The sequence below is a fragment of the Mauremys mutica genome, chromosome 5 (assembly GCF_020497125.1).
Source record: "Mauremys mutica isolate MM-2020 ecotype Southern chromosome 5, ASM2049712v1, whole genome shotgun sequence".
Classification (NCBI taxonomy): Eukaryota; Metazoa; Chordata; order Testudines; family Geoemydidae; genus Mauremys; species Mauremys mutica.
The window spans coordinates 129,717,024-129,733,023 of NC_059076.1; the positions used below are offsets into that span (position 1 = coordinate 129,717,024).

The 16,000-nt window shown below is 41.8% G+C and overlaps 1 protein-coding gene across 4 annotated transcripts in view; it reads right to left on the reverse strand.

The window, feature by feature from the left end:
* Positions 1-16,000, reverse strand: part of CD8B (CD8b molecule) — a 33,865-nt gene that overhangs the window by 11,968 nt on the left and 5,897 nt on the right. The window contains exon 1 of one of the 4 annotated variants that reach the window (XM_045017566.1): positions 1,530-1,635. The exons of the other annotated variants lie outside the window; for them this stretch is intronic. Coding sequence (XP_044873501.1) covers positions 1,530-1,575 — 46 coding nt within the window. The 5' untranslated portion in view covers positions 1,576-1,635. Of the gene's footprint in view, positions 1-1,529; positions 1,636-16,000 lie in introns of those variants that run through there. 4 annotated transcript variants of the gene reach the window in all.

A 16,000-nucleotide genomic window follows, 5' to 3' on the forward strand; every position in this document is an offset into this window, starting at 1 on the left:
CATTGTTTCAGTGGTTAATTACCCTATTAAAAATCTACGCCTTATTTCCAGTCTGAATTTGTCTAGCTTCAACTTTCGGCCCTTGGATCATATTATCCCTTTCTCTGCTAGATGGAAGAGCCCATTATTAAATATTTTTTCACCACGTAGATACTTATAGACTTCTCTACTCGTGGTTGTTCTGTCCTTCTGAGTTATGTGGTTACCCCAACATTCATAAAAAGAAAAGGCCCATTTCATATTGCGGATGGGATTTTTCAGAAGCGCTTAGCATTAACCTATCTCTGCTCCCATTGAAGTCAATGGTAAAACTCACATTGACTTGAATGGGAGCGGAGTTAGAACAATGCTGAGTGGACTTGAAAATCCCCTCTGGAGTAGTCTATAATGGCGCACTTCTCTTTATAAATATTAATTTGCAGTCAAAGTCCATAATAAAAACCAGTCCATTTTCCTCCCCCACATTAGAGGTATTTAGCAGTTTCTAATGTGCACACTGATTGTTTGGAATTTCTCAAGATGTGCATGTGTCCAGATTCCATTCGTAACTTGTCTCTGTCATCTCATAATGTATTAATTATTCCTTTCATTGACTCCCCCCATTCTGTCCTAATTTACATCTATTGTGACCTCATTGTAATCAGTGGGATCGCAGACGCTGTAGAATAAAGTCAGGGGAGAATTTTGCCCTGTTTCTGTTCCTGGAAAGAATAAATAAAATGGTTTGTGGTGCCTGATCTGAAAAAAATGGGTGACATAATCTGCAAGCTTATGGTGTACTCAACATCTGTATCCTTATAATAAACCAAAAATAAAGCATTTTTATGCAGTATATAATGTAACTATAAATAATACTGTAATATAGGTATATAATATACCATCCTACTACGTACATATAATTGGTATTTCTATAGCTCCCAACACCTTGGTATCTAAATGCTGATAAAATGTATGCTATACTGTAGCTGTGATAGCCTATGACTATGATATAGTGTATATTTAATCAACACATCCTATATCTATGATAAAACATGACATCCTATATCAATATTTTCTGTGATTCTAGGGGGAAAATCCAACAGTTACACTGGTGTAAATCTAATCTATCTTTGTACTTATATGACCATATTATCTCGACACCTGAAGCTATATGCTGATTTAACTGATTACAGAATTTAACCTGATGATTCTTGAATATACTATATTCTAAACCAATAACATCCTATAATATGGCAATCCTAATAGCTCTGAAATAAAATAATCCCAAATTATGTCTAGAACATTAGTCTACAATATTACACATAAATATGTAATATTGTACATACATATGTAACATAAAATATATTACATCTATAACCTACTGTAATGTATCTACATTATAAACACCCCATGCTGTAGCTGTGATATAACATGATGGAGGGGAGAAGGTTACAGAGTTACTATAGCACTTTGCATCCTCCCAGTCTCCTGCACTTCGAGTTAAGCTCTAGTTAACACTCTACCAAGGCCTCGTCGTGTTCCTCTGTTACCTGTGATGTGTAGAGAGAGGTAGAGAAAGAGCCACGGCCACTCCATCTTGGACCTGAGGGCACCTGAGAGTTTGTGACTTTCAGCCTGGAACAAGAGCGCTTCTGAGTGTGCTGAAGCAGAAGGAGTGGTTGGGGCGGGCTGTGTGACACAGCCCACAGCCTGTGTTTGAGCTGCTTCTCATTAGCCTCATAGCAAGGCAGCAGGGAGGGGATGATGAGGGACACGTGGTTAATTGAGTTATTTGTTTGCTCCTTTAAGACATGTAAATTGTATATAACCCGCCTGGAAGTGGAAAACAGACCTATCTGACCCGTCCTGTGTTCAGACAATGACCTGGACAGTGGATGTCTCTGTAGCATGGGAATATGAAGTCCAATGCTATTTCCACATAGATTTGCATATATGGCACTTTCTTTGGCATGCAAAGTGTCTCATCCATCAGCTCCCTCTCCCCACACTTACGTGCTCCAGCTTCTAGCACTACAACCTATTGGCAGCAGGGTCTCTTGCTGTACCAGGGAATTCTGTAGCGACTCACTGACATCAATGGCATTCCACGGGTATAAATGAGATCAGAATCAAACTCTGCGTTACAGAGTCAGGGAGCTAGAGGCATCCTTCTGGCACTCTGGCCCCTGCTCCATCTCCAGTGCTGAGCTTGCCCACTTCCTCTTTCACACCCCAAACCTTCTGATACTTGTGAGAAAAGAATTGGTCACAGGTTTTAATCGGAAGGGGGCGGATGATTAATCATCTGGTGGTATCTTCCTTGGTGAGTCCCCAGAAACAACTGCCAGATGGATGGCAGAAGAGCTAGAACAAAGGAGAGGTCCAGATGGAAAGATGGTGAGCCTCTCTCCAGGCCTTGCACAGAGCTTGCCTGACAATCAAGGACCAAACCATGCCTCCAGAAAATCCCACAGAATCCTACCAAGCTTTTGGTCACAGACAGTGCTTAATTTGTGCCGGGGCTTGTCAGGGCTGAGCTCTGGCACCTCTAGGCTTTGCCATTCATAGCCCTGGCACCTCTGGGCTTGCCGTGTCAGTTATGATAGTAGAAAAATTGCTTGAGCCCTGCCACCTTTTTCATTACAAATTAAGCACTGGTCCTGGATATTTTTCCCTTGACAGCTTCTTTTTCTAAAGCACTGTGGGCCCCGTTCAAAGCCCACTGAAGTCAGGGGGAGACTTGTCAACTTCAGCAGGCTTTGGATTGGGCTTTGTATGAATAGGCTGGTCATTCTTTTAACCTTGTGCTCGCAACAGAACGGGTCAAAAAATGTTTTGTGGAAAATTTCCCATTTTCTCTCTTTTTTTCATTAAAAAATGTCCAGGTTTTTGAAGTAAAGAAACAAAAATGGACATGTTTTTGGTTTTTTTTCAATTATGGTTCCCTCCCGCCCCTTTTCTCCCCCCTCCCCTTTTTCCATTTTGCCACTGAAAAGAAAACAATAAATGAAAAATCAGCTTGGGGTTTTCAGTATCAAAAGATGCTGGCTTTATAGGGTTTCATTTTTAAATAAACAAAACATTTACTGCCATTTTTTCATTTTAAAACGTTGACTCGCTGTATGATTCACAAGGAGAATCTACCTACTCAAGCTTTGGTATGAGGTAAAAATAGCCTTTTAATTTTCTACAATGGGTATTTTTTCTGGACCTGGATAATGCTGAAGGTGAAGCTTACTCTCCATTATCCAGATACCAGAGGCATTAAAAGAATTACAGGAAGTTTTGACAACAAGAGCAAGAAACCTCAAATACATTTAGTGGCTGACAAACCCACAAAAGTAAGGAAATTCTGCTAAAGCTCCCCTCAGTGTGTCTGGGTGTTGCTGTGTTAGACATGCCACTACATGGCTTAGGTGCTGTAATATCAACCCATAAGAGATGGTCTGAAATTTTGGCAATATTTATGCTTTTAATAATGAAAGGTCCCCAGATGAAATCACTGTTTTACATGGGGGTTGGCGGGAGAGTTCAGCAGTAACCATCAAACTTCTGTATCTTCATGTTTACCAAAAAATAAAAAAAAACTAGTCATCATAATTTTATTTCTACAAATCCCATCCCTATCCCTTCTACTGGGGGCTGAGAAAGCTCCTTCTTAGAGCTGGCAGAAAAATGGGGAAATGATTTTACAAAAAAATTTCAAAGCTGTTTCTATTTTCTGGGTTCAAAATATACTTCACGTTCATAGATTCACCCAATACTTCCTTTTCCGTGAAATTTTAATTTTTTTTGGTTGAAATATTTTTGAAAATAAAACTGGATTTTTGGTAGATAAAAAGTACTGAAACAATTTTGTTAAATATTTTCTTAAAATTTTTAATACAAATGGAAATTGGAAAATTTTGATAAAAAGAATAATGGAAAGTTTCTATAATGTTGCCTTTTTTTTTTTTTAGGAAGAAACGTAGTGTGAAAAAATTCAACCAGCTATACTGCAACGAGTCTGACAGTCCTCCACACTAATCTGAAACATGAAGTGATGGATGAAAATGGTATTATTCTCCTGTCCTGCAATGAGTCAAAGTCTTCACTTGCAAGTCTCATCTTCATGGGTGGGAAGAGTAAACAAGGTCTTTGGTCCTTTTCGATCTTCCACTTTAGTCTGTCTGGTGTCAATGGGTCTTCCTTTTTGAGCAGGACGTACCACCTTCTGTTGGACACTAGCATTTCACTCTATCTAATGTCTCTCTCCTGTCTGGTGATTTACACAGTTACAAAGCAAATGCTCAGACATTATCTTACAATGTGGGATACAGAGGTTATGATTGAGATTAAGGCAGACATTCTAATTCTAATACCTATTTTAATAATACTAGCACACAGGTGACCCAGACTGGTTCCAGCCACGTATTGGTCAGTGTTCAGTGGAGACATGGGGATCTGAGCATGAGCTGGTACCTGGTCTACCAGCGTCACAGTTGGGTTTCTGTGACACTACCTTTGCACCTTGAGAAATCCTGAACCACCTGGAAACATGAGAAGAGGGAATCTTTCCCTTGATTTCTTGGCATGTGCTATCCAAGGAAATTTAGTGTCAATTAAAAAGATCCTCAATTTTTTGCTACAATGAAAGCAAAAATGGAATGAAATATTTCAGCACTGTAAACATTAACAAGACCTGTTTTCAATGACATTGTTTAATCTATGAGTGAATCCATTGCCGTAACAAGGAATTTTTGTGCCCGAGGCAAGGGCCGGCTCTAGGCTCTTTGACGGCAATTCAGCAGCGGGTCCCTGAGTCCCTCTCAGAGGGAAGGACCCGCTGTCATATTGCTGCCAAAGAAGCGGCGGCGGTAGAGCTGCCGCCGAAGTGCTGCCAATCACGGCTTTTTTTTTCCCCTCCGCCCGGCCTGGGCGGTAGAGCTGCGCCCCTCCTCTTTGCGCGCCCGAGGCAAGTGCCTCACTTGCCTCGCCCTTGTTACGACACTGAGTGAATGTTATACAATTCTGCAGCCTGTACATGGAGAGTCAATATAGGGGATTTAAAGATTCTTGAAGATTAATTTCCTTGGCTTGCAATCCCATTTTGTGGAACTCTTTATTGCATCAGTTGCAATGCTAGAGAGAACTAGTTCTACCAGACAAATCCTTTTAGTCTATTGTGCTATTAAACAGCACATTTGAGTTCCCCTACAGTGATCACAAAAAAGCTAGTCTAAGGCTGTTTTTTAAGCTAGTACTTTCCTACTTGTGTGGGTTTGGTTTTGTTAGAAGAAGTTTCTTTTCAAATTTGTGGCAAACATACTAGCTGCAGAACTAAATATGCTTTCAGAACCAGCTTGGAGATCTGAGCCAATGTGTAGGAAAAGCATTGAGTAACATCAAAAGCTTTGCTTCCCAATACACCAAATGCCAGATTCTCAGTGGCTGTAAATCAATGTAGTTCCATTGACTTCATGGAGCTATGCTAAGTTGCATCAGCTGAGGAACCTGGCCCTATATCTTATGGATATTTTCATTGTTGTATGCAGTGTTGTTGTAGCCATGTCAGTCCCACGATAGAAGAGAGACAAGGTGGGTGAAGTGATATCTTTTACTGGACCAACTTCCGTTGGTGCGATAGAGAAGCTTTGGAGCTTACACTGAGCAATTCTTCTGGTCTAGGAAGCGTATTCAGAGTGTCACAGTTAAATATAAGGTGGAACAGTATTTAGCTGTGACACTCTGAGTACATTTGCCAGACCTGCAGAAGAGCTCAGTGTAAGCTCCAAAGCTTGTCTCTCTCACCAATAGAAATTGTCCAATAAAATATATTACTTCACCCACTTTGTTCTGGCTATTTTCACACAGTTCAGTATCTTTTTGAGTTAAGTTGTTTCTTTTTGAGTTAAGTTGCATTTCAGCTGTACGGGGGAGTGTGCCCTTTAAAAATTCCATTTGTTTGTTTCCCTTCTCTGTTAATGGTAGAATGGTATTTCTTCTGTTGGGACACACTCCCCCTGTTAATACACACTGCATCGAGGCTTATTTGAAAAGAATGGTGTCCCCTGGGTACTTCTGCAGAATTTGGGTGACATTAATAACGTTCCTATAATGAAGGATTCCACCTGGTTATAAGTGCATTTCTCAGAACTCGCAGAGGACTGGTGCCCTTCCAAATTTTTTAATTTGTTTGTGAAGCTGAAATCAAGTGCTTTTCTAGCCAGGCTCAACTCAAGCATTCAGAATTTCATAGTGTGAAGGGGTAAAATGTTTAGAAGTTTCTAAGTGCTTTCAATGAGACTTCGAGTCTTAAGTCACTGAGGCATTTTTGAAAATCTTATCCAGTGTATTTACTCCCCCACCCACACCCACACCCACACCCACACCCACACCCACACCCTCTGGATGTCTTAGAATCAGTGCTTAATTTGTAATGACAGAGATGCTGGTGCTCAAGCAATTGGCTGCCAGGGCTCAAGCAATTTTTTTTTTTAACTTTCATAACTGACACGGGAAGCCCAGAGGGGCTGGGGCTATGAACTGCCAAGCCTAGAGCTGCAGTGGCTCCGCGCTGGCACAAATTAAGCACTGCTTAGAATAACGTATTACCATTACAGGATTGATTCCGGGATGAGTTTATCAAGAGATATTTGTAAAAATATCTAATACAATTGCACATCTGAGATTTTATTTAAAGACGGGCATGACATTTCATGGATATGGCAGCAGCAAAGACCCATTTTTGAATCTCCTACCACACTATGTGAAATCGAGAGCATTTCCAGTGCCATCAGGGCAGTGACACTATTGTAAATCTGCTGGAAACGAGAGCAGAATCAGCTCATTACCCTTTCCTGTCTTCTACCTTTCTATCCATTATAGTGTCTCTTTTCCCTTTTCAAGTGATACACTGGGGACGATTTAGTATTTAATCTCCATCACACATGACACTTTAAACATACCTAAGACAAGAGTCCCTGTCCAAGGACTTTATGCTTTAATTCAGACAAGAAAATATGATATAGAAGATAGTTCATGCCCTAATTGGCAAGGGGCAAGCTGTGGCAGCAAGATCAACATGGAAAGGTTATATAAAAGTAGTTTTAAAACCTAGCAATCCAACAGTCTTGGCGCTTACCAAGTGGATTGCTCTTCCAGGCACACAAGGTCTGTAGGGAGTGGGAGAAGCAGGTGAAAGAAGAATTTAGGGTTGGGATGAAGGAAGGGAAGGAAATAGGTGTGTAGAGAGAGGCACTAGAGGGAAGGCTAATGCACTGGACTGGGACTTACATAAGCTGGGTTCTAGTCCCTGAACTGCTGTTGGATAAGTTGGGTAAGTTGCTTTCCCCCTCTGTAAAAGGGGGTTAATGAATGATACTTACCTCCCTTGGTAAACAGGGCTGGATTACCCAATAGGCAGACTAAGCACATGCTTAGGACACCAGCAAAGCAGGGGGCACCAAAAAAAATGAGATTTAAAAAAAAAATTGATATTTCAAAAAAAGCATCAAAGTAGTCATCATGGGAAAAATCAGAACTTTGTTACACTTCCTTACACTCCACTGCACACACTTCCCCCGCTTTTCTGTTCTCTTTTTATTACTTATCCCCACCTAAACCAGGGGGGGCGTCCTACTAATGTAGATCGAAATTAATGCGAGGAAATCAGAGACTGTAACTGATCATCCTACTCCCGGTGGTAAAACAGACGTTGTTCTAGAAGGTGTGGATGTGTCAGAGACTGAACCTGCTCATGCTGTAAATAATAGGAGAAAAGATCCTGGTATGTGGGTTGATTTCAGTACCGATGATGTAGCTTACTGGATAGCTCATGGACCAAATGACTGTCAGCACCACACTGGGCCATTTGAGAAATCACGTCGGACTTTTACCAATGGCAAACAAACAAGATATTGTCCACAAAAAATATTTTTCGGCATGAAAGCGAATGGTGAGAAATACACTCAAGAATGGCTACTGTATTCACCATCAACAGGGGCTGCGTACTGTTTTGTTTGCAAGCTTTTTGCATATAAACCTTCAACATCCCGATTTGCTGCAGATGGATTTAGTGACTGGCGGAATACTGTTTTAATTGACCAACATGAAAATAGCACTGCTCACAGGGATTCAATGTTGACACGTTTAAATAGAAGACAGGGCTTTGGATTGACACAAAAATTGGAAGAACAAATTAAAGGGGAGCGTGAATACTGGCAACATATCTTGCAGCGTATTATAGCTGTTATTCAAACATTAGCTGAACGTGGTCTGCCTTTCCGGGGATCAAATGACACATTTGGATCATTGCAGCATGGAAATTTCTTGGGACTGTTGGAGCTTGTGGCTCAGTTTGACCCATTTTTAGCAGGCCATATCTCAAAATATGGGAATGCTGGCAAAGGTAACCCAACATACTTATCCAAGACAATATGTGATGAACTCATTGGTCTAACGAGTGACAAAGTTCGTTCAGCTATTGTGGATGAAATAAGTACTGCTGGGTACTTCAGTTTATCTGTCGACTCTACACCTGATCTTTCACATATTGATCAGTTGAGTATTGTACTAAGATATGTGTCTCCCACAGATAGAAAACCAATTGAACGATTTAGAACAGTCCTCAATTTGAAAAGCCACACTGGTGAAGAAATGGCAAATCAAGTACTGCATTATCTGCGCCAAGTTTGCAAAATAGATTTCTCAAAGTGCAGAGGTCAATCTTATGACAACGCTGCCAGCATGTCAGGGTGTTATCAAGGAATGCAGAAGAAGCTTTTAGAACAGAACAAATATGCCATAGTCATACCATGTGCTGCACACTCTCTCAATCTTGTTGGCCGCAGTGCTGTTGATTGTTGTCTGGTGGCACTAAGGTTTTTCTCAACAGTCCAGTTACTTTATACATTTTTCTCTGCCTCAATACACCGGTGGGCAGTTCTTAAAACATATTTGGCCAATGCTCGTGTGTTGAAATCTCTTTCTAATACTTGCTGGGAGGCACACGCAGTGGCAACAAGTGCAATTCTGGAGTCCAACTCAAAGATTGTGGATGCATTAGAAAGTATAGCTGAAGACCAATCACAAAAGGGAGAAACTATATGAGAGGCAGAAAACATTGCAAACAAGATGCAAGAACTAGAATTTGTATTCATGTTGACCATGTGGAATGAAATTTTACAACACTTTAACCACACAAGTCAAGCTCCCCAAGAAAAAGAATTGGATTTGAAAACATGTGCAGACCTCTGTCAATCATCAGCAGACCATTACACACTTTGAGGAATGATTTTGAAAGATCTGAAGACATATCAAAAGATATCTTGCCTGATACTAACTACAAAGAAACCAAGTCCTGCAAGCGAATCAGGAAAAAACAAGCAAATGATAGCAGTGCAACAGAAACAGCATTGAATCCTAGACACAAATTTTGCGTATCTACTTACTATGCTATAATTGATACACTTGAAGCTCATATGAAGAGGAGAGGTGAAGTGTATAAAGAAGTATCAAGTAGATTTTCTTTTCTAAACGATATGGACTTATCTGACAAACAATATTCACAAGGTTCCCAAAAGCTAGTTGACTCACACCCTGTTGACTTGAACGTGAATCTCTGTGGAGAAGTACAGCAGTTCCACTGTTATATGGGCACAAAGTTTAATGAAACAGGAAAAATGAAATTCAGTCACATTGATCTTCATGACACAATATTGAAAGACAGAATACAGTGTGTATTTCCAAATGTAGAGATCGCACTGCGTATTTTTCTAACATTGATGATTACTAACTGCTCCGCAGAACGCTCTTTCTCTCAGCTGAAAAGAATAAAAAACCCTCAGAGAACAACAATGTGTCAGGACAGACTTGATTCACTTTCCCTATTGTATATGGAAGCGGACATGCTTCATCGACTCAGCTTCGATGAACTTATCCAGAATTTTGCAATCAGAAAGTCTAGAAAGAAGGTATTTTAATTTCAGCATACATGTAAGTTTTGTGTCATTTCGAAAAATAAAATTTTATTTTACAGTATAGTATTGTTTTTAGTTTGAATTACATATGGGGGAGCACCATAATCTTTTCAGTGCTTAGGGCCTCTAAAGGTCTTAATCCGGTCCTGTTTGTAAATTGCTTTGAGATCTACTGATGAGAAGAGGTAGATATGATTGTTGATGTAAAATTGTGCACAATTGACCTGGAATTTGATGTAGTAAGAGTATTATATATTATTTGTATTACAATAGTGCCTGGAAGCCCTAACCGAGATCCGGGCCCCATTGTGCTAGGCACTGTACAGACACATGCTAAATGACGGGTCCTGCCTCAAAGCGCTTACAGTCTATATCCAGCCAAAGAGAGTGTGTGGGGAAGGAATGTGATCTCCATTTTACAGATGGAGAACTGAGGCACAGCGAGATCAGGTGACACCCAGAGTCACACAGCAAGTCTGTGATAGTAGAACCGACCGACCCTCCATCTCCTGGGACACCAGTGCAGTGCATTGTCACAAGAGAATTTTCTTCTTGGTAGGAGACAGGATTCAAGTGAGTGGATGCAAAGTCCAGCGACTGAGGACGAAGGAAGAAGAGGATGATCTTAACAATGGTTTTACAGAGAAGAAATACAAGAGAGCCAGAGACTGAGAGGTTGCCATCAGGGCTGATGAGAGGGGTGGGGAAGCCGGTACAAATTACTGGGGCCCGGTGGTCAGGAAGGGGGCCTGGGGCCCAGCTTCCCCGGCCCAGTTTATCTGGTCCGCCCTTGCTGGGTGGCCCGAAAAAAATTTTTCACCGGGGCCCGAACCTGCTCTTGACGGCCCTGATTGCCATGCTTAAAGCAAAAGATGACTAAGGTACTTATATAATAGGGAAGTAGAGGAAAGAATGGAGTCTAATGATATTATGGAGGAAAAAGTCCCAGAACTGAGTGACAGCCTGGATTTCGGGGGTTAGGGGAGAAGGATGCAACATGAGATCTGAAACTGCATGCACTGTCTCATGACTGCCATTTGCAATATTCACTTTTCACTCTACCAGTGACACGACTCTCCAGGCCTGGCGCTGAACAGAGAGGTACAATGAACACGTGGCTATTGAAGGAAGTGGTTTCTTTAGCGATGATAACTCTGTCGGCTCTCTCAGAACTTCCTGTCATGCTCTTGCAGCTTCGGCCCCCACCCCCACCAGCAGTTCAGTCAGGGTGGCTACAAGAATCTGAGACTAAATATCTGCCGGCAACGTTTTTCTTTTGGTGGCATGGCAAATGGGAACCCACACAAGAGATAAAGCTGCAGTGCTTGCGAACAGCTACAGCTAGCAGAGGGAATTTTGCCCCCCCCCGCCATTTCCATAGTATCTGAACACCTCAAAACCTCACCACAGCCTGGAAAGGGAGGGACGTGCTATATTTACACATGCAGTTGCCATGCCCGCGTGGGCACCTCCAAGAACTCAGGGCAGACCTGTGGTCAGCCTCACTTATGGAAATGAGTTCTTTACTACTGAAATGAGCTGGGTGAGGAAGCCCAAGGTCTCTTCTTCCCCACCATCAGCAGTTGAGGAGATTTGTAATGCTGAAGCCCTTTCCGCCTCTCAAGTGTCCTAGTGATCAGTTCACCAAGGTGGTTTGGAAACGAAACTTAGTTCAGGCTACTTGCATTAGCATTTGGTAAATATGGTATTAAAAGGCAAGAACACAATCTAGTTATTGGCCTAGAAGCAGGAATCATTGGGTGAAATTCTCCGGTCTGTGTTATGCAGGTCAGGTTGGATGATCGTTCTTGTCCCTTCTGGCCCTAAAATGAATGAATTTCAATGAAGTGAAAGCCGTTTCTACGCAAATCACAGAATAATGTCACTGGGGCTTATGCAACTGTTGCAACAATGAAGGGCATTAGATACAACTAAGCCATGGTACAATAAAAGGGAAGAATGAGTTAAATCTCTTAAACAAAGAAGACATTCTGAATTAATTATCCTACAAACTGAACTGAAGAATGTCCACTGGGATATCCATGTAAAAGTAGCAGTGAAGGGGTTAACCCCCCTCCCCCATTTCAGAGAGGCCATATTTGAATGCAGGAAGGTGTAACTATTATTTATTGTTAGTGTTGCAGTAACCCCTAGATGCCCCCACTCCGACCAGGAGCCCTTAGGGACAGCAGAATCCTTGCCCCAAAGAGCTGTCTCTTCTCCCCCTCATGCAGAATAGCTTAGCTACAGGGTTTGGTTTTGCTGCAAGCCATAGGTGCCGACTCAGTGGGTGCTCCGGGGCTGGAGCACCCACAGGGAAAAATTGGTGGGTGCTCTGCATCTACCAGCAGCTTCCTGCCCCAGCTCACCTCCGCTCCGCCTCCTCCCCTGAGCACGCTGCGGCTCCGCTTCTCTCCTCTCCCTCCCAGCGCTTCCCGCCGCAAAACAGCTGATTCGTGGTGGCAAGCGCTGGGGGGAGGGGGCAGGAGGGGAATGCGGCGCGCTCGGGGAAGAGGTGGGGCCGGGGCGGGGATTTGGGGAAGGGGTCCAATAGGGACAGGGAGGGGGCGGAGTTGGGGTGAGGACTTTGGGGAAGGGGTTGGGATGGGGGCGGGGCAGGGGCAGGAGTGGGCAGGGCCGGGGGCGAGCACCCACCGGCGCCTGGAAAAGTGGGTGCCTATGCTGCACGCCACAGGAGAGTGTAGATCTCACACAAGCAGGAGAAAGGAAAACAAATCTCGCTGTAACACATGGGCTCCATCCCATTGGTGGCAACTTTAACTAGGCTCTTTCCCATCCCCTCCATGCATCTGGTTACGACTCCTCTAGAATGCAGTTGTATGGGGAGTTTGCAATGTAAGGGTTTAACACAATAAACATGTACTAGAATATTACGTCCAATCAGTTTTTGGAACCTCCATGCATACATAGTTCAGCTGTTTACTGATGAGTGAACAATGCCGAGGCCTGAATGGCGTTACTACTAGAAAACATTTAGGAAGTGGACAACATGTTAACCTATTAGACAACCCATTACAAAGAAGTACTCCAGTATTCTACGGGATTGGTAAACTATCGCTTATAACAGTGTCACAACACTGTTTAAGGCTATTACTGTTGGGGTTTTCTGAAAGAGAAAACATGGGAGGGGGGAGAAACGTTTTAAGTGGGTCTGGTCAAATAGTTAAACAGACAAATCCGTGACACATTCATATTTTCATGACTAAAAGTGCCAAGCTTGGTTTGCCACATTTCGCAGGGTTCTGCGATTGGTTATTCAGGAGTATTTGGATGATCACGGTGCACGGGTGAAAATGTTTGTGAACTATGAACTTTTCAAGAGTTTTAGCATAAATGGTTACTGGTCTGAAAATTCATAGTGGGAGTTTATTGTTCTCCAGAAACTGGACTGTCATGGTTCCAGGGCTAGCTGCACCTCTACCGACCTTCTGATCTATTTGACTGTCCACTCCCTTTTGCCCATAGCAGTCTCACAATCATTGTACTCTCAGACCAGGACCCATTGTATCCCATGTACACCCACCATTTATCACCTTACAAGCCCATGTACACCCACCATTTATCACCTTACAAGCTGCTGTGTTTCCTCCCAGAGGTGACCAGTGACAGTGACCAACGACTTGCTTAAAACAAAGTATTTACGTTTAGTGATTGGAAAAAAGCATCAGAAGAAAAAAACATTTTAAAACTACAATGCTCACTAAGGAGAGCACCTGATCCAGGATGTTACTAGTGGAGTTCCTCAAGGTTCGGTCTTGGGACCTCATTTAATATTTTCATTAATGTCTTTGGCTCAAAAAGTGGGAATGTGCTAATAAAATTTGTGGATGACAAAAAGTTGGGAGGTGTATACCAATATGGAGGAGGACCAGAATATTATACAAGGATGCCCTTGAAATCTGGAATAATAAAAATGGGATAAAATTTAATAGCACAAAGTGAAAGGTCAGGCACTTAGGGACTAACAACAAGAATTATTCTATAAGCTGGGGATGTATCAGTTGGAAGTGACAGAGGAGAAAGACCGAGTATGTTGGTCCGTCACAGGATGACTATGACCTGCCAATGTGATGCGGCCCTGAAAAGGGCTAATGCAATCTTAGGATGTATCAGGTGAAGTATTTCCCGTAGAGATGGCTGAACACTGGAATTTCCATTCTGTGGGAAATTCTGATATTTTGATATTTGTTTTTGTCCCAAATTGGCTGCATCAGCACATGACTCACAACAGCTCAAGCAAATGTCAAACTGAACTGGAAAACAATATTTCTATTTCATAGAATATCAGGGCTGGAAGGGACCTCAGGAGGTCATCTAGTACAACCCCCTGCTCAAAGCAGGACTAATCTCCAGATAGATTTCTATCCCAGTTCTCTAAATGGCCCCCTCAAATATTGAATTCATAACTCTGGGTTATGAATTCAATTCAAGCCACTGAGCTATCCCTCACCCCTGAAATAGACAAATATACCTATCTCCTAGAACTGGAAGGGACCCCGAAAGGTCATTGAGTCCAGCCCACCGCCTTGATTTAACAAACTAAAATGTTTCAATTTTTCCAATGGAACAATAACAATATTTCAATGGAAAACTTCTCACCAGCTCTGTTTAAAAGCTTCACATTTTACTTTTAAAGTTAAGTATTGCCATAAAAGGTCGTATCTAAAACTTTAGGGTGTTTTATACAAAAAGGAGAGGAATCAAAAAGTTGTTGGATGCTATTTTAGTGAATGACGTTTGTGATTCTTTTTACAGGGAAGGAAAAAAAATAACTTTTTCTTTTATGCTTCTCTGAGCTGAAATGTCGTTTGTGAGACAAATTTTTGTTTTTGTTTATGCAGGTGCAGTTTTGCACCAAAAATTTAGGTCATTGTACATCAAGGACTTAAACAGCTAAGTAATGCTAAATTGTAGGTACAAAATTGCACCCTAAAAGAAGCAGGCTAGCATCAGAAAATCTGGTATGTGTCAAAGAAATGTAACAAGTCAAAAATTAAAAGCATCACAAATGAAAATAATGTGAAATTTACTGAGATCTACTAGAAAACTGGCAAGCAGATTTCTTTACCAATAGGATCAAACATGCAAGATACACACTGGGGATTTACACAATAGCATTTCAGAGTCTCAGTGTTTATTACAGGTGACAGGTGCAAGGACTGTGGATATAGAAAGCTGCACAATGAAATCCGGTGCACTGCCTGTGACATTAGTTTGAAGAACAGCTGTTAAAATGAGTATGCTTAAAAATGATAATGCAACTAGTGTTATTTAGCATGCAACTGATACTTGCAGGGGGAAAACACTTATTTAAAAATAATTTTAGAGAGAGAAAAAAATCCCAGCAAGGGCAGATGTAACTTTTAGAAGAGTCAGTATCATCCAATTGCTTTTTTGCAAAACATTCAACAAGACTGAAAATTCTCCATTTTATTCCACAGAGTAGAACTCAGAGCTGGTATCGTGGGTCTGACTACTTGCACAGGACTCCCGCAGGTTGAAATGTTATGTAGTAGGTGGAACTTTGAGGAGCTTTCTGATCCGAGAGAGAGCACGGAACAGTGGAATTGAGATCTGCCATGTGGATCAAAGATCAGGGTTTTAAAATTGTTTTCTACCTTCATGTTTTAAAATAACTTGGCTCTTTTGGGCACAAATTTCAATTGGTAGTTTGAGGCACCTTATTAATTAGAGACTCATACATCTAAGCCTACACTGCTCCCAGCCCCATTAAAATTAAATGTACCATAAATAAAACCCCATAAATATAACAAAAGTTGTTTGTGTGACCCTCTAGCCCAGCGCATTAGCTCCCCATGTGGCTGCATTCGCTTGCCTTACTTCTTGTTTTTCTAATCTTTCCGGTGTTTGTCACCTCCACCAGCTTGTTTCAACTTAGGCCCTGATCCAGACATTGACTCCATGGCCCAAATCCTCACCTGGTACAAATCGGCATATTTCCACCAACTTTAATAGAGCTACGTCAGTTCACCCAGCTGAGACTATGTTAATCCCCCGGTCCAAGCCCCAGAGACTTCTGT